Below are 18,675 nucleotides of genomic sequence, written 5' to 3' on the forward strand. Positions count from 1 at the left end.
AAGAAGATCAAACCTATCCATTCTGAAGGAATTCAGCCCTGAGTGCTCACTGGAAGGACAGATCCTGAAGCTGAGGCGCAAATACTTTGGCCACCTCATGAGAAGAGAAGACTCCCTAGAAAAGACCCTCATGTTGGGAAAGATTGAGGGCACAAGGAGAAGGGGACGACAGAGGCCAAGATGGTTGGACAGTGTTCTCGAAGCTACCAGCATGAGTTTGACCAAACTGCGGGAGGCAGTGGAAGACAGGAGCGCCTGGCGTGCTCTGGTCCATGGGGTCATGAAGAGTCGGACATGACTAAACGACTAAACAACAACAAGCCTAAATGCAGTGAAATGAATTGGGCATGTGCTTATACAGAATGAAAGGGAGAGAAGAATATCACTGAGATTTATTAAGATACACTAAGCATACTCAGAAGGGTCAAGGCAAGTTTGCTCATCTCGAAGATACATGCTGTAATCCAGTAGGGAAGATGCATGTGGGCATTTCTCTCTCTCTCTTTCTCCTGGATCAGGTCAGACATGCATTGGGATGCAAGGTTTCCAAATGCAATCCCCATTTTCCCTCCACAGAGCAGACTGGGATGAACTTTCCTGCCCTTTCTGCAGTATGGATGCTAACATCCTCTCAGTTTGCCCTCTTAGGCTGCTAGTTGTGGTCAACACCTCATGATGCACAACCATCTCCGACTACAAAAATGAAACTTACTCAAACCCTTCATGTCAGAACAATCACAATATATTTATATTTTATATTTCCTCTGGGTTTCCTCTGTCTAGAAACCCAGAATAAAAAGAAGTCTGGATGAGCCCTTGTTTCTGTTCTCACAAACAAGTGCTAACAGGTTTTCCCCCTAGCATTTCTATCATGAATAGCAAAAACAATCATAGATAGCATGCTTTCAGAAACTGTATTAAACCAACGTTTCATATGAAAGCATATTGACAAAACATATTTCAGTTACCTAGATAACTCCCAGACTTTACTTGATTATTGTCGTCTACATACGAAAGGAAGGTATTTGCTGTTTTATTGTATACAAAGATGGATCCAGTCCAATAATATGATCCTGGAGCTCCCATAATAATTAAATCCTGGAAGAAAACAAAAAGCTTAAGTCTTAAGTTCTTAAAGATAATCAGAGTGATTCATATTTATTCCTGCTCTGCTTTAAAGCCTGCAGCATTACCTAGCCCTAGACACATTTGTTCAACTGGTAACGTCATTCAGTAGGTACAATCAAGTCAAAGCCCATTATCTTTCTTTTTCTATATTTGAAAATATACCAGCTCTTCCTCTGCTAAAGATTAAGTCTGCAAGCAACTCCAAATGGGCTACAAGCTAATGAAAAACCGCCCTCCTCTGCAGAATATTTAAGAACTCATAGTTCTTATACAGAACATAAAGATGCGCAGTGAGGTACAGTGATCTTTACAACCCCAGAGGGAATGCTTTCAGAACTTATTACTGCTATGGATAGGTTAAATCTGAATCAGGCAATAAAATCTTATGTTCCGTTATATTATTTATATCTTTTTTGAAATAAAGAAGGTAAGTCTGTATTTTAAAAAAAATACAGCTCATGGTGTGTGTTAAAAATTGTGCTGTGGAGTACTCAGTCTGCTCCAAAATACATTGCCTTTGCAACAGTGGTCTGTAGTTTGGCTTACACTGGCAATGACGCAAGTAGTCATTTATACGACTGCACCTGAAGCATGACTGCATTCTTCAGGAATGGAGCAGAGCCAGGTCATGGGTCAACCCCGATTCCCTTGCAATTACAAGGTGAAGCTATGGGACCAAAAAAATAATAAAATAATAAAATAGCAGCTGTAGCTGCTGCATAATAAAGGCCCCAGCCATGTGACACAATGACCTATGTGTTGAACACAAGGGGTGTGTGTGTGTGTGTGTGTGTGTGTGTGTGTGTGTGTGAGTGGGGGAGAGCTTTGGCATAGCAACATGACAATAGTGCAGTGCCACAGACTGGTTGGATACAGAGGAATGGTGGGAGTTTCCAGCTGGGGAACCCCCAAGGGAAGAAGGCTCAGAGCAGGGGGATTATTGGTTGGATGGGTCTTGGGAGGAGGTGGTGTCAGAAGCTGAAGGGGAAACAGGGCTTAGTGAGCTGGGAGAGTCTGTGGCAGAGAGAAGTCCAGAATCAGAGGCAGAAGCTGAAGCAGGAGAGTAGGATGAGGGCAGCCAAGAGGCAAAGTTGAGTCAGGCTGGTGTAGAGTCGTGGGTGTCTCCTGTTGCGATGAGCCCCCTTCCTCATCTCCCAGAACCAGAAGAGGCATGAAAAGGGTGGAGGAGAGGTTGGTTTCACGCAGGCTCAGTCTCCAATTGCTTGGGGAAAGGAGAGGAGCAAATGGCTATGGGGAGGAGAGGACTTTCAGTTTCGGCAACTGTGCTTTGCACAGACACTCCACCAAGTATGTGCAGATTGTGTTTTTGCCAACAACTTGAACGGTGTTGTTTACTGCCAGCTCACTCCTGACATGCAGTTGTGCGGAATCTCAGTTTAGAGCCCAAAGGCAGCCCTCCTGGCCTTGGTATGTGGTGTTCCCCACATACAGAAATCTCCCCGGGCATATCCCTCATTGGCCCTGCTTCACTCCTTCATTGGGTGTTTTTGCCAGGCTGAAATTTGCCTTTGAACTCAGACAAAGCTTCTTGCTTGCCTGGACAGAGAAGAGTGTGTTGTTCCACTTCCTTTTGCCTCTGGACCCTGGGTGCCTCCTCAGAAGGCAATGTGGCCCTCAGTCTACAATGAGACTAATATACAATGAAAGGATAAAACACACACATATCCAAAGCTTTAACAGAAAAGCAATATTTTAAAAACACACACCTCTGTGTAAAATGACATTATCCCAGCCTGGCATGATCCGTATTTGTCTCCGTATTTGCTCCAGTAATCTGAATATTCACAACAAAATATAGGGTGGGGGTGTGGACGGAGAGTATGTATAAACAACAAGCAATTGAAAACAATAATCCTCCATGAATAATATCACAAATTCTCCACAGCTGTTTGATAAAGGAGTTTGGGATTAACTAGAACTCCTGGCATCCAACATTGCAAGGCAATATCCCACTTAATGATATCAGAAGAATAAGGGATTTGAAAAGGGTCCTATTTGAAATGTATTGTCATTGCTCAACCTTGCTTTCAAAGCTCTGGTTTAAAGGATTCCAATAAAACCGGCAAACTCATTTTTGACACAGTTCGTTCTAATCAGCTAGAATGCCAATGTCACTGTTTTTAACAGGCTTCACAGATAAGATGTGTTGGTAGCACTGCGGTTTCTTCCCTTCCCATCTATAATTTCTGGAAATCGCTGGTAGGAAGAACTAGAAAACTTTATGGGAAGAGAAGCTAAGTGATGGCACAATGTCAAAGTATGGATCTAAAGCAGTGTTTCCCAAACTTGGGTCTCCAGCTGCTTTGGGACTACAATTCCCATCATCCCTGACCACTGGTCTTACTAGCTAGGGCTGATGGGAGTTGTAGTCCAAAACAGCTGGAGACCCAACACTGATCTAAAGAAAGTCAAGGAGTGCCTTGGCAAGCCACCACATGTCCCAGAGAGAGACACTTTGCTCATTCCTAGTCACAACCCTTCCTGAACCTGGTGCCTTCCAAATGTTGCTCCTGTCATTCTTGGCCAGTAGCCATGTCGGTTAGGGATGATGAAAGATATAGTTCAAAATATCTGGAGGGCACCAAGTTAGGGGAGGCTGGTCTAGAGTCAAATGTGGGAAGCAGAATAGAAGGAATCAATTTCCTTCCATCCTGCACAATGAACTGGTAGGGCATGATTTCTCCAGGGCATGTGCTGTAGCTAAAGCAATGGTGGTCTAGTATTGTGAACAGCTCAACTCCACTCTGGACTAAATTTCAGGGCAAGTATTTTTTTCAGGGAGAAGCAGACTGTTGACCAAGTCTCTGAGGCTGTTGCCTCTCCTGCCTTGGGGATATCATGCAGGAAACCACTCCAGGGGGAGAATAGCTGGGTTGCTTCTCTGTCCCTCAATCTCCCTAAAGGTTCCAACATGGCCTCCTATATAGATGATGCCTGAATCATTGGGTAAGAGGATTTTAAAAATAACAACGATAAAGCCATGTTTGTAATCATAATCATTGTATAATCAACACCCATTATAACAGTGCATTTAAAAGACTTTGCCTCATTTTTGTTAAAGATTTTTGTTTTTTGTTTTTCATAGCAATCATGGCAGCCTCAAAAAAGCTTTTAAAAGTTGGAGGCCAGCATTTGGCTTTCCCAGTTATAGAATGTTGAGCATTTGCTTGCTGCAAATGAGTGTTTCTCATAAAGCATCATTTACTTCTATCTGTCCAGCCGCACTGACACTTACCCGTATAGCAAGGACATATTCTTCGACTCAACAGCGTCCGAAAATTGGAAGGTATCTCATAACAAATGCCGTAGGGAAATTTGTGCGCTGAGATATAATATACATTTTTCCATCGGTGTCCACAGGCCTAATTAAAGACAAAAAGAAAGTGTGATGATCACGAAGGTTGCCTGAAGAGAAAGCACTTAAGACACAAGAAACTGCCTTTCACCGAATGGGACCATTAACTCATCTGGCTCCATGTCATCTAGACAACCTGGCAAGCAGCTCACCAAAATCTCAGACTAAGCTTCTTACCCAAACCTCCCTGGAGATGTCAGGAATCGAACCAGGAAACATCTGCACGAAAAGCACTGAGATATTATCCTTCCCCCAAATATTGGGGAATGTAAGGCAGTACTTACAACAATGGATCCATTTTCTCCTGGCTGTCTTGACAAGCTCACCCCGAACCACTGATCGTCTCTTTCTTCTATACAGGTTTTCCCACACTTTTCTCCTTTTGGGTCACCTTAAACCAGAAAGAGGGAAAAGTTAGCACATGCGTAGCCATCTTTCAGAACTTATGAACCACAATTCCACTGCCTTCCTACCCATAACGGGCATAATTCAAAGTTCAGCCAGCATAGCAATGTTATGACGGTGCAACATTCACATTGCACTAGATAACTTTTAAGGTGATTGCAAGCGCTTGACCATCACAGTGGTGCCAACGTAAGCAGGGGTGGTCTCAGGATACGGTGAGAGATGAGCAATGAAGTGGGCTGCTTCTTGCTTAGTTTGTTCCAGCTTCCTAAGTCACACTTACAAAACGAATGGCATAAGCAAACACACTCCTATTGGAAGCAACAGGGGTGGTAGAGGAAATGATTTATTTTCCCGTGTAACAATAGGAAACTCATTGCACTCATTGCACCATCCACTCACAAGGAGGAGGTTATCAGCAGGCCCATGGAAACACCCAAAACCTGCGTAAGTACAAAATAAATGCTTATGAGGGGAGAGAAAAATAACCCAATGAAGGCCAAGTACAATCTGCTCACCACAGAATGATGCCTGAACTGTTGCAGAGGCAGTGTAGAGGGAAATGGAAAACCAGGGTATTAGCATGGAATATTCTGGGAAAGGACATGGCTGCCTGGATGAACAAAAGCATTCTATATTGCTGTGATGATTCACGTTTTTAGAAAACCTCTATACGCCAAGGAAAACACGTGATAAGAGTGCAATAGTATAAAAAGGAGGGAAATATTTAGAACACTACTGAAAGAGATCCCGGGATAAAAATATGGCAACAAGTCCCATAGTAGTCTATGAAGGAACTTACTCCATCATCATGGGGCTCTCCTACCACCAGAGACCAGAGACACACCCACCCATCTAGAGATTTAGCTACAGGTAGAAACTCACCTACCAACTGGTTTGATCAGCCAGTCTAGAACAGTTTTATTTTATATATTATTTATTTATTGAATTTATACCCCACCCTTCCTCTCAAAGCACCCCAAGGCAGCAAACAATAAGCGATAAAACAATAAAAACACATTCAAACAACTTCAATACAGATCTGGAAAAGATCTCAACTCAGAAGGCTTGTTGGAAGCGTTTTACAAACTCACATATTGAGATGTGCAGCATGGGGCTATAGTATTCTGCTCTACTGTCTAGAAAAGTAAGAACTTTGATGAAAGGAAACCCTTTTTTGTAAACAGAGAGGTGAGGCTAACAAAGAACAAGCAGCATGTGGGTATCATTTCACTTGGGTTCATGGCAAAGCCATTACAGATGTATCTTTACCACCTTAGTTCATTAACTGTGTGCAAAAACCCAGCAAGTTCACAGCCTGTGTAACAACAACAACAAAAAAACATCCTCTGGACAAAACTAACAAAAAACAGGAAGTGGGTTTCTTGGATTTCTAGAGAAATGTACGAATGTTTTTGGTGGCAACTACAGGGGATGCGGGTGGCGCTGCGGGTTAAACCATAGAGCCTAGGACTTGCCAATCAGAAGGTTGGCGGTTCGAATCCCCGTGAGAGGGTGAGCTCCCATTGCTCGGTCCCTGCTCCTGCCATCCTAGCAGTTCAAAAGCACGTCAAAGTGTAAGTAGATAAATAGGTACCACTCCGGCGGGAAGGTAAATGGCATTTCCGTGCGCTGCTCTGGTTCTCCAGAAGTGACTTAGTCCTGCTGGCCACATGACCCGGAAGCTGTACACTGGCTCCCTAGGCCAATAAAGCGAGATGAGCGCTGCAACTCCAGAGTCGGTCACAACTGGACCTAATGGTCAGGGATCCCTTTACCTTTACCTTTTCATAGGATACAATGACTTCTCCAATGAAATGTGAGGCAAATTTACGGGGTTGCCCTCTCCACATTTTTTATACCAATACAATCAACTGCTTGTAGAAAACATATTCCAAAGTACCTATCATTTTCAGAGAAAGTTTACAGAACAAAGTAGCACAGAAAGACAAAACAGGAAGAGCATGCAGCTGCCTCCAACATAAAAACACTTGACAGGTAAGGAACTGTAAGAACTTAAGAAGCACCGTACTGGATCAGGCCCAAAGCCCATTGACCCAGCATCCTGTTCTCACAATTGGCCAGCTAGATGGCTATGGAAGCAGGACTTGAGCACAACAGTGCTTTCCCCTACTTGTGATTCACTTCTGTGGGACACCACATTTTGCGGGTAAAATTGCCTATGCTGAGGGAGTATGATTATATCCACTAGTGAACTTGGGTAGTTATGTGCCTATCTGTTTGCAAACAAAATGGAACCAAAAAATCCAAAAAATAAGGTATTAAGATCTCAGCTGCACTCTTGGTGTTCCAGTTTCAAGCTGTCAGGCTTTTTTTTTAAAAAAATAAAAATTCATTGCTCATAGCAGTAACATTCCTACATAAAACCGAAAAGCAAAAAAAAAAGTGATAAAATCTTATGCGTCTGGTGACTAATTCTGAGGAGACTCTTGCAGAGCCATGACCTTCTGACCCCTACTGCCAACAGACGAGCCAATTTGCAAATGTATTTTTGATTCATTTCCTCAACTTGAAAATGGGAAAAAATGGAAAGCCAAAAATTAAGAGTCACAATTTCAGATTTAAGCTTATGTGCTTGGGATTTTACAGACATATCTTTTGGGGGGAGGTGGGGGGGGAGACTTGCACACAGACACACATGCATGCACACATATACATGCATATAAATGCACACAATCACATGCTAATGCTTTACTGCACTTTAATTTAAATAGCTTGCCTCACATCTGTTTCAGCTCAGCAGCATCACGGCCTGGTCCAAGGAAATGTGTGGAGGCTTATCTAACAAATATATCTAAGTTTGTGGTTTAAGCAGGATGACTTCCACCCAAAAGGCAGACAGATGAACTATATGGCTCTGACAACAAGGCAAGATCATGCTTCTCATAGAATTAAAAATGCCTCCAGCTTCGCAGCCATTTAGAAAACAATTTATTTCAATAGGCATGACTATATTTCCATGTTTTTCACTTTTTACTGGAGTGCTTCTTTCACATGCTATGTATAAAGGTAAAGGTACCCCTGCCCGTACGGGCCAGTCGTGTCCGACTCTATAGGGTTGCGTGCTCATCTCGCTCTAGAGGCCGTGAGCCGGCGTCGTCCGAAGACACTTCCGGGTCACGTGGCCAGCGTTACTAAGGTGCAGCTGGTGAGCCAGCACCAGCGCAGCACACAGAAACGCCGTTTACCTTCCTGCTAGAAAGCGGTCCCTATTTATCTACTTGCACTTAAGAGTGCTTTAGAACTGTTAGGTGGGCAGGAGCTGGGACCGAACGACGGGAGCTCACCCCACCGCAGGGATTCGAACCGCCGACCATATGATCGGCAAGTCCTAGGCACTGAGGTTTTACCCACAGCGCCACCCGCGTCCCCATGCTATGTATAAGGCTGCACAATTATCTAACCCACACAAATTTACTTGGGAATAAATCCCATTAAACTCAATTGAGCTTACTTCCGAGTAGACACACAGAGTGTTGCACTGCAAATCTTCAGCCCAGACATTTAAAATACTAGTTGTTTCTAAGATCACAAAGGAATTCAGAACTTTAAAATGGAAACAACTTTTCTCTCAGTCTCTCTCCCTGCTCCTAGTAATTAAAAATAACGTAACAGGTTAACTGGCTAATTCTTTGGAAGCTTGGTTTGGGAGCTAGCAGTTAGGTGCATGCAAGATAAAGACTGTGAAATGTTTGGGGAAATGGACAGATTTTTCTGCTGCAAAGGGGCCCTTCATCCAAGCACTTGTTGCCAGGTGGGGGCAGCATGTGAGACATGGCCAATGGGGAAGCTACAATTGGTTAAAAGGATCCTGTTGCTCTGGGACTGGTGAATTTGAAAGGGTGAGAGGCTTGAGTATTTAAACAACCCCACGCAGGTCATTGCAGGGCTGTGGAGCATTTTGGCATCAGGCGGTTACCCACCTATCCTGTTTCTGCACCTTAAGCCCCAATTTGGGGTCATCAATAATGAACTGAATGAATAGAGTGAAAGGTTATGAGTCATGGGGGTGGGGAGAGAGAGTGTGTATGAATTTTGCAGTGCTTTGTTTATTTCTGGGTGCTATTTTGTTAACGTTGTTGCTGTTATTTTATTATGAATGCTGTAGTACTTTGTGAAGCCTACAATATGAACTTTGTTGCAATTGTACTGCTTTAGTTGTTCAGTCGATGATGTTTTACGGATTGTAACAGTTTTACTGGCGATTTGTATATTCTTCTATATGATTTAGACTTTTAGAAGACATCTGAAGGCAGCCCTGTTTAGGGAAGCTTTTAATGTTTGATGTATTATGGTATTTTAATATTTTTTTGAAAGCCGCCCAGAGTGGGCAGGGAATAAATAAATAAATAAATAAATAAATAAATAATAATAATAATAATAATAATAATAATAATTTGTGCTGCATTTGTGATGTTCTATTATGTTTTCTTTATTTGTTGTTTATAATAAATCAAATCTTCAGACCCAGGAAGGCAGATTTGGTACAAGTGGGTGGGGGTTGAGTATGCTAACAATCCCTTCCCTATTGTTTTAGGGTCAGGATGGCCTGCAAACATTCTAACTGGTCAAAATTTGCTGTTTTTATTTCACCACAACTGTGGCAGGTGGAGGAGCAGCCAGATTAAAAATCCAAAGTTGATGGGCAACATAATTTGGCATCATTTAGGGACATAATGATAGCTGCCATGTAGACAGACGTGGGTGGAGGGACAGCTAGCCTGACTGCTTGGTCTGGTTGGCACAAAGTAAGCTGGAATTCCTCTCCATGGAATGGCAGCTTGCCATGTGACCTCAGGAAGCTCAGCAAATGAGGTGGCCCCTGAGGACCAACCAAACCAAGTCCCAGGGGCTTAGGGATGATGGGGGGCTCTCCTCCACCACTGGCCTTTACAGGTTCTCCAGTTGTTAGTTCTGAATTTGCATGATTATTTGGAAAGGGACCCCAAGAGTCATCTAGTAAACCCACCCCCCCATAATGCAGGCATGTCAACATGTTGTTCCCCATCCAGTTTGAAACCATATCAGACCCTGCTTAGCTTCCCAGATGTGCTAGCGGTTTTATCACTGCACCACTAGACAATTGGGTATACCATGGTCCCTTTTTTGTCCCCACAAAGATAAATTCCGCATTTCACAGGCATGGGTGAAATAGTTCAGTGCTCAATTCAGTTATCTGAAAGTGCCTGGGATCTAAGGCCTGCAGGTATACAGACTTCCTAGTAGCCAACAATCATCAGAACACAGAACTCTGTTTTTCTCTATTTGAGCTAAGGAGCAACAGAACACTTATAAATTATTCTTGGGGAATGCAGTTTTCATGAACAATGTTTGAAGCTCGTTATTACATTGCCGATCAGAGAACAGTTCCAACTCAAACATGCTTCATGACAGATAAAATCCATTGCTAGTGTAGCCCCAGTATTTGGGTCCTTGCTGGGTCAAGAACTAAGTATTTGCTGCTTTTTGAAAGAAGTGAATGTGTAGAGAGACCGTTAACCCTGCAATGGCGATCAGGGGTTGGCATCAAGGCCCATCCCACAGGGTGGAATAAGCAGGGAGCTTATCACCAACCCCTGGCCACGGACCTCCTTGCTAATGCTGCCTGCTCACTTGTCTCCACTGAAAAGCCAAGTAAACAGGAACAGGAGCAAGTAGCAGGAACGACAGCCTCCTCTTCCACTCTGGGCAGCTGTGCGGATTGGACCCCAAAGATGCCAAGTCGGGGGTGTAGCCAATGCAATGCCCATCATTCTTGGTCCCACTGGCTGGAAGTGATGGGAAAGTCCAACATCATCTATTGAAAAATGAATAGTTGGTTGCAAAAGCATAGATGTGGAGGGAGGCTCACTCAGTAAGGTGGCATACCGAAAGCATTGTGTCCAGAGGCTTGCTGAAGCCCAGGGCCTGAATTGACAGAGACATGAACACTACAGAAGGGAATGAAGCCCCACATCCACAGTGGCGACCCTGACTAGCACTACGTTTCTCAGTTTGATTCTGCAAAAATGAAGTACCAGCTTCCCTACCATCCCTGGACAGGCATCACAAAGAAGTGTGTCACCAGGAGCTTGAGCAAGAGAGGGCGCCCTGTAAGCAGTAGGGATATGAATATTCTCCCCAGCCTTTTACGTTCAAGTGGCAAGTTAGATCAGCTTACACAAGTCTCTGCTGCTTACATATGAACACCTTAGTCTGACCCTTAAGATGTCAGGCTGGGAAACCTATCTTGAAATCCAGCCTGTTTAGGGAAGCTTTTAATGTTTAACAGACCACTGTATTTTAATATTTTGTTGGAAGCTGCCCAGAGTGGCTGGGGAAACCCAGCCAGATGGGTGGGGTATAAATAATAAATTATTGTTGTTGTTGTTCTATGGAGAAGGGACTTGCTTAATGTGACGTGGGACAACGTCCTTCCACTGACAACTGATCTAGTCATGAGTAAGCATGGGAGGCTGAGGCTGTCAGTAGGGATCAAAACGCTGCACTTTGCACATGTGGGCAGCACGTGCAGAAGAACAATACAAGGGTGAATCTGGACAAGAGGAATGGTATGAAGTCCATTCACACAGCCAGCTACCATTCATCAAGTAACAAGAAACACAAACGAGAGCTGTTGCTCAGCAGTGCAGCGAAAATGTCCCCAGGGATTTATTTTAAGTGGAAGAGAAATCTGCTTGCATGGATACATGGCACAACACATCACAAGATTATCCTTCACAGGATAAACTGTTCAGGTTTTGTTCCAGCCGCATGGATTTCAAGATGGTCTCTTTTACTGTTACAACAAAAATTGATGTCAAGGGTGCAGCATTTGGAAAGAGAGTACCAGCATGCTTAAGAAGCTTGCGCATTCTCTCCGTGCCTCAACCTACCTCAGTAAATGGTCTCTTCCTGGGAATGCTTCACACATCACAGGATCTTAGCAACCTACCTTATACAAAGTCAGATAATTGGTCCATCTGACTCAGCATTGCCTACTCTGACCCTTCGGGCTTCCAAATCCTAGCTGAAGATGCTGGCAATTGAACCCAAGAACTTCTGCATGAGCTATGGCCAATCGTTCCACTTATATAACTTATTTCCTTCATAAATTGGAAGCGATGCAAATCTGTGAACCAGGTCCACTGAAAAGTACTGCACCTGAGCTCTCTCTCTCTGTACTGGTTCCTTCACACATGCATGTTACCACTCGATGTCGTGGCCACAAGATGTTAAGGAATCCTTAACTGGAGAAGAACCTTTCATCTAGTCTTCAAATCATCAGCACACAAGTTTGCAACAGTGCACTGTATTCAGTAAAGAGCCTGGAGCCAAAACACTCCCTGTGACCCTTTTTCTTGAATGACTCCATTTTCTACAAAACTACAGTGTGACAGCATTCCTCAGCTAATTTATCCACAAGGAATGGGATGTATTTATGCAAGAGAATTTTTCTCCAATCTAAACACTTCTTCCCACACACTTTGAAGTACATGGGGTTTCCCCATTTCTCTCGTCCGTGACTGTCATTATAAACGGCATTGGCTCCAAAGTTCTTGGACTCTTGTTGCTACAATGCCTTAAAAGGCTAGGCTTCCACAAGATTATGAATAAGCGCTCCGTGAGTGTTGGGAGCAAAAGGCGGGAAACCACACAATGCATAAGGTTTTCAAGTATCATTTTTAGTCCGGACAGCTAACTCGGTCTTAAAACAGCAAACTCACTTTCCATCTGCAAACAGACAAAAACGATATTTTGGTGGTTGGCAATTTTAAATGAGTCAGCCCTTCTTAGAACAGACACATTAAAAGGCAGCTAGGTAAACATAACCCCTTTGATTTCAATGGGCTTAAGCACGCTGAATTCTACACTTCACGGACCATATCATGTTGTTGGTTTTCCTGTGAATGCTGTTAAGCCCAGCTGCTTGATACAAAAGAATTACCTGCATTTTGACTTGCTGGCTTTTATTTCATTTTCAAGGTTTTTAAGAACACAACTAGAGAGCAAGTCCCATTGATTGCGGTGAGACTGCCTTGCAATTAAACATGTTTAGGATTTCACGGCTTGTTGTTCTTTCACTCTTACTTGAGCTCCATTTTTACTTGGCATTGGGCACCTTCTTGGAGGAAGTGCCATGCAAACATTAAATTAATAAGCTGCAATTATTTCTTTTTTTTAAACAAAAGGATGTAGAGGAATATAAACAAACTGAGAGCTGATGTGTCATAAAAGGGAGACGCATCATTCTCTGCATATTCAGCAAGGAAAGCCATCATCTTTGAATACTGATGAAATAAATTAAGGTGGAAAAGTAAACTTGTCTTGTGCCGATCTCGCAATTACAACCGGCAAGTGGACATCCCACTTTCTCAGGAGCAGGGAGGAGGAGAAGAAAGAAAAAGAAATGAGTCTTCAATAACTCCTTTATCATTTCAGGACTTTGGAGACGTTACTGAGCGAGGACAGATGGAAATAAGGAACAGTGCAATACGGTAAGGATTTCCGAAGAGCTTCACCAAAGCTGGGGTCATCCCGTGTGGCTGCCAACAATGGCCAAGTCACTGAGAGGGTCACTTCCACTCACCCAATTGGAGTATTTCGCAGTCTCTCCCAGGATTATTCCCAATTTGGCATCGGAAAACCGCCCCTGGATTCACCACGGAGCTGTTTGTAAGCCAGCTGGCTTTCGGAGCACCCACTACAAGCCTGGGGGAAGGAAGCAAAAGAAAAGCAAGGCTAAACTAATGGCAAGTGGATCCAACCAACTGCAGACTCAGTGACAATCCCCTTGGGGAACAACAGAGGTACGAGTTTAAAATTAGCGCCTGTAGTCCTCATGGTGCATAGAAACACTGAAGCGCCTCTGACTACCAGGATCCTATATTTGGAGGGGGGGGGGGCAAGCCAGAAAAAAATCTGCACCTCAGAGGGTAGCTTGAGACCAGGATTTATGTTTTGGGGGGGCACCCACCCATCATCCTTCTCTGCCTGGCTCTGTCTAGCAGATTCCGAATGCAATGTCTCAACAACAGTTGTTTTAAATTATTCCCTTTTGACCCCAATTGCTCAGCAAAAACCTTTCTATAATTTCTACTTTTAGTTAAGCATTTTTATCTTTTTACTTGATTTTTTTTAGAGGGGCAGCTGCCCCCCCCCCCGCTTTCGTCCATGCTTGAGACCTATGAGAAAAACACAACCAAGACACGCTCTTGGCTCCTCACTACAAGGTGCGAGAGGAGAAGGGGTGCAACATTTGCTGAGTGCCAGATCACAAACCCTGTGGAGGCCCCTAGGCAGTTGAAATATCAGGGGCCCCTTTTCAAATGAACTCCTAATACTTATTTTATTTTACCAGCCAACCATTTTAATAAACCAATTTTATGACACAATCCGTTTGTTGTGGGGCCCCCCAAAAGGCCCACCCTGCCTATTTGGTAATCCGCCGCTGCATTCCTAAAACTTTCCGACCTTGTCACGAGCTATTATTTTAAATTGGCGAAATACAACGACAGAAGTCCGTGGAAGAAACTTCTCCCCAAGAAGCGCTGCCGTCCTTAAACCTGGACAGCTCAGAGAATAGAGCAGGAGACTCTTAACCTCAGGGTTGCGAGTTCAAGTCCCACGTAGGGGCAGAAAGACCCCTGCATTGCGCGGGGTCAGACTAGATGACCCTCGTCACCCCCTTCCAACTCCCACAGTTCTATGAACCTGGGAGTAAAACCCTGCTGGATTCAGAAGTCCTAAACCTCCGAGGAGACACGTCGAGGGTGGTCGTCCTAAGAAGAGGGAGGGAGAGACCCTCCCACGCCCACCCTCCCTAACTCACCATCTGCTGCTTCCCACGCTGTGCAGCAGCACCGAATAACCGAATAGTGTCCCGTTCTGACCCGGGAAGACGAGCGCGCTCCGCGGGTCCAGGTTGTAGGGCTGCCCGCCCATCGCGCAGCAGCCCAGGAGCAGAAGCAACCGGGCAGCCCCCGTCGAGGAAAGAAAGCCCTCTTCCGACTCTCTCCAAGCAACCCTCATCACAGTTTAAGAAAAATATATATTTGGAGGGGAGGCAGCTGAGGCAGGGCAAGAGAGTGGGCTTGCTCCCCCCCCCCTAGCAAACTGGGGAAAACTCCCTCAAAGTCAAAACGGGGCGGGAACTCTCCTCGGCGCTGCTCGACGGCTGGCTGGGCTATGTATATGGGCGAGGCGGGAAAAGTTAAGCGGAGCGCGCAGGGCGGCCTGCCTGTCGCTATTGCAGCTGATATGGGGGTGGGGGGGGGCGTGGGAGCGCGGCTACCTGCGAAATGCTGTAGGGGGCGCTGGCGGAGTCAACCCGAGAGTGGCTGGGGTGTTGTCCCGCCAGCTGCGACCAATTAGCAGATGCTCGGAATGCGGATGCGAGTCCGGGGGGGGGGGGTGAGAGGGGAGCTTGGCCGCAGACGGGGCTTGGGAGACAGGCGGACGACCCGAAGGAAGGGGCAGTCATTGGCTGAAACGAGGAGTGGGGCGGCGGGGGGGGGGGAGCTGCAGGAAATAGCCCCGCAGAAGAAGAAGAAGACACTGGGGGAAAGAAGCGTGGGAAATAAGGGAAGGGGCGGGGGGAAACCCACGTGAGACAGAAGCTCTCAAAGTTTCATATAGAGTTGTAGACCCCTTGCAATGCAGGGATCTTCTGACCGACCTGGGCCTCGAACCCACAGCTCTGAGAATAAGAGTCTCAGGCTCCTGCCAGCTGAGCTGGAAGGGACCCAGCAATTTAGCACTGCTTTCCACAACCTTTTGAGTAGTGCTGCTGCTGTAGCAGCAGCTGTGTCAGAGACTCCCGTTCAACAGCTCCCAGTTCCCATGATGAAGCATGAAGGAGCAATGGTAGATGGTTCTTTTAGTGCTGCATCTATAGCGAAAAGAATCTTGTGTTTACAAGAAGTACTGTAGAAAGGTAAAGAATATTCTCTCCCAACAGGAGGCACTGTGATATCAGGGTAACAAGAGCCACAACCCCAGTTCTTAGTGATAAAAAATTGTGGCCAATGCTGTCTATCTCTAATGCTAGCAGAAGAATTTTTTTTTTTTTAAAGTTACTGTATCAAGACAATGCATAAAAAGTTACCCGACTTTTGTTTTGTTTTTGGGGTGGGGGCATTTTGCTGAGATGTAATATATCACATCAGGAACACGGGTGGTGCTGTGGGTAAAAGCCTCAGCGCCTAGGGCTTGCCGATCGAAAGGTCAGCGGTTCGAATCCCCGCGGCGGGGTGTGCTCCCGTTGTTCGGTCCCAGCGCCTGCCAACCTAGCAGTTCGAAAGCACTCCCAGGTGCAAGTAGATAAATAGGGACTGCTTACTAGCGGGAAGGTAAACGGCGTTTCCGTGTGCGGCTCTGGCCCGCCAGAGCAGCGATGTCACGCTGGCCACGTGACCCGGAAGTGTCTCCGGACAGCGCTGGCTCCCGGCCTCTTGAGTGAGATGGGTGCACAACCCTAGAGTCTGTCAAGACTGGCCCGTACGGGCAGGGGTACCTTTACCTTTAATATATCACATATTCTGGAGTATGAGCGTGCTACTACTGAACTATCCTAAAAACAGCCCAGTTTAACTCAATGGAATTCAGTTTTCCCCAAGGAAAATTCATAGGATTTACCTCATACCTATGCTTTGAAAAAAGGCAGACACACAAAAACCCCACTGCATCTTTATTTACATTCGTCTTAATTGCATGTGTTTTGCACAAGTCCTATCTAATTTTCAAAGATGTTGGGCTTCGTATACAGTGAATAAGGAAAGGTGGGGTGGCATCACAGAACTAAACGTGAGATCGCTTTCATGAAAAGGAACAAATCTGAAATGGAGAATTCAGGAATCATAGTGCCTGAGAACCAACCTTACCATCACCAAGCAGTAATTTAGCACAGAGGACCTGTAATCTAACAACTAGATAAAAGCGGCAATAGGCTGCCAAGAAGTGGGAAGCATTTTTTAAAATTCTCCTGCATCTTCTGATCTCTCTGTGTAGATGCATGGCAAAATGTTTGCAGCCTCCTCAGCTGAGCCACGGCTTTCACACACACCCACCCCATAAATTGGCTCCTGTGGGTGCTGAATTAGGATGAGGACAGACTCAGGTTAAAATCCCCACTCTGCTATGAATCTCACCATGTGACCTTGAGCCAGTGTCTATTTCTCAGCCTGACGTACCTCACAGGGTTGCTGTGAGAATACAGCGGGCAAGAACCATGCATGCCACCTTGAGATCCTTGAGGAGAGGCAGAATAGAAATGCAATCCATTATTATTATTATTATTATTATTATTATTATTATTATTATTATTATATTTATTTATTTATTTATACCCTGTCCATCTGGCTGGGCCTCCCCAGCCACTCTGGGCAGCTTCCAACAAAATATTAAAATACAGTAATCAATCAATCAATCAATCAATTAATCAATGCATCGTCTGAATTCACCCAGCAGGCCACCATCATGTAAGGTTCCCACGGCCCTAACTTGAGTTCAGTAGTTCTTGCCATATGCATAGCTGTCAATGCACAGCCCTGGTGAGGAAATGTTCCCCACCCTTCACACATCCACCCAACTGCATTGCAACTGCTTCCCTGTGATGTTGTCTCATGTGGCTGCGGTAAATGTGCAAACTGAGAAACGGTGGGTGGGGGACCAAGCGGCAACCCAGATCCATCACTTGTGTGGTTGTGTCATTCACAGACACACTGCTGCTGCATGGAAAGTGGCCGGCTGCCAGTATGAAGGAATCCCTTAAGGAAAGACTATTGGCGTAACACCAAGCTAGGGCCGGCCAGTGTGACGTCCTCCATATTTTGCTGGAGTCAAACTTTCATCTACCTCCAGCAAGCATGGGCAATGGTCAGGGGCAATGGTAGTGGCGTGGCATTAGAGGGACACAGGGGTGGTTGCCCCGGGTGTAAAATTGTAAGGGGCACCAAATTTCAATGTCCGGTGCTCCCTTAATACAACTGTGTGCTTCTGGCACTGGGTTCCATTGAAAACAGCTTCTCCCTGCAGACCAGGAAGTGACCTCTCCAGACAACGGAACAACTCTTCTTATCTCTGCAGCTGTAATGCGGATGCTGTTAGGCAGTTGAATGCACATGCGTATGCCATTTGTTTCTCTTCCACACTCCGCATGGCCCCAGGCACTGGCAACCCATGCTATGCCACTGGGCGATGGGAGTAGCAGTCTAGCAACATCTGGAAGGCCCAAATTCTCTATCCCTGCGCTAAAACAGGCAGGGATTGCGTTCCCAGATTTTTTGGACTACAGCTCCTTGCGTTCCCAGATTTTTTGGACTACAGCTCCCATCATCCCTGAGCACCGGTCCTGCTAGCTAGGAATGATGGGAGTTGTAGTCTAACAACATCAGGGGACCCCAGGTTTGGAAAGGCTGCCATATATCATGCTAAACCACCAACGTGAATATTAGGTGATAATGCTCATATTTGTATGATGTTATATGCATTTCCTCCTCCCTGCTCTCAGTGTGCGTAGTAAAAGTTTGAAACTAGCTTGCAGGGATTTAACTTCATAGCTGTATCTGAGTTATGCAATTTTTAGAATGGAAAGGAAAAAAGCATGTTTGAGCAGTGATCCTTTCTGAAAGTGCTTACACAGTAACCTTCAGTGATGCTTCACTTCCTCTTTCATTTCTACATTTCTGATACAAACACACCCAGAAACTTTAGCCATGGTATTTAACCAAACAACGAGTTTTTAAAATGTGTCTGTGGTTTGTGAA

The 18,675-nt window shown here is 45.1% G+C and overlaps 1 protein-coding gene and 1 long non-coding RNA gene across 2 annotated transcripts in view; one reads left to right on the plus strand and one right to left on the minus strand.

Annotated features, from left to right (window-relative positions):
• The window catches only part of ITGA4 (integrin subunit alpha 4), a 53,267-nt gene extending 38,076 nt beyond the window's left edge, over nt 1–15,191 (minus strand). The window contains exons 1-6 of the mRNA XM_028748219.2: nt 14,742–15,191; nt 13,500–13,621; nt 4,789–4,895; nt 4,385–4,511; nt 2,856–2,923; nt 969–1,098 (exon numbers count right to left, since the gene is read on the minus strand). Coding sequence (XP_028604052.2) covers nt 969–1,098; nt 2,856–2,923; nt 4,385–4,511; nt 4,789–4,895; nt 13,500–13,621; nt 14,742–14,941 — 754 coding nt within the window. The 5' untranslated portion in view covers nt 14,942–15,191. The remainder of the gene's footprint in view (nt 1–968; nt 1,099–2,855; nt 2,924–4,384; nt 4,512–4,788; nt 4,896–13,499; nt 13,622–14,741) is intronic.
• The window catches only part of LOC144324950 (uncharacterized), a 35,027-nt gene continuing 29,764 nt past the window's right edge, over nt 13,413–18,675 (plus strand). Inside the window, exon 1 of the long non-coding RNA XR_013390256.1 lies at nt 13,413–13,719. This is a non-coding gene — a long non-coding RNA (uncharacterized LOC144324950). The remainder of the gene's footprint in view (nt 13,720–18,675) is intronic.

Source organism: Podarcis muralis, chromosome 1, assembly GCF_964188315.1.
Source record: "Podarcis muralis chromosome 1, rPodMur119.hap1.1, whole genome shotgun sequence".
Classification (NCBI taxonomy): Eukaryota; Metazoa; Chordata; class Lepidosauria; order Squamata; family Lacertidae; genus Podarcis; species Podarcis muralis.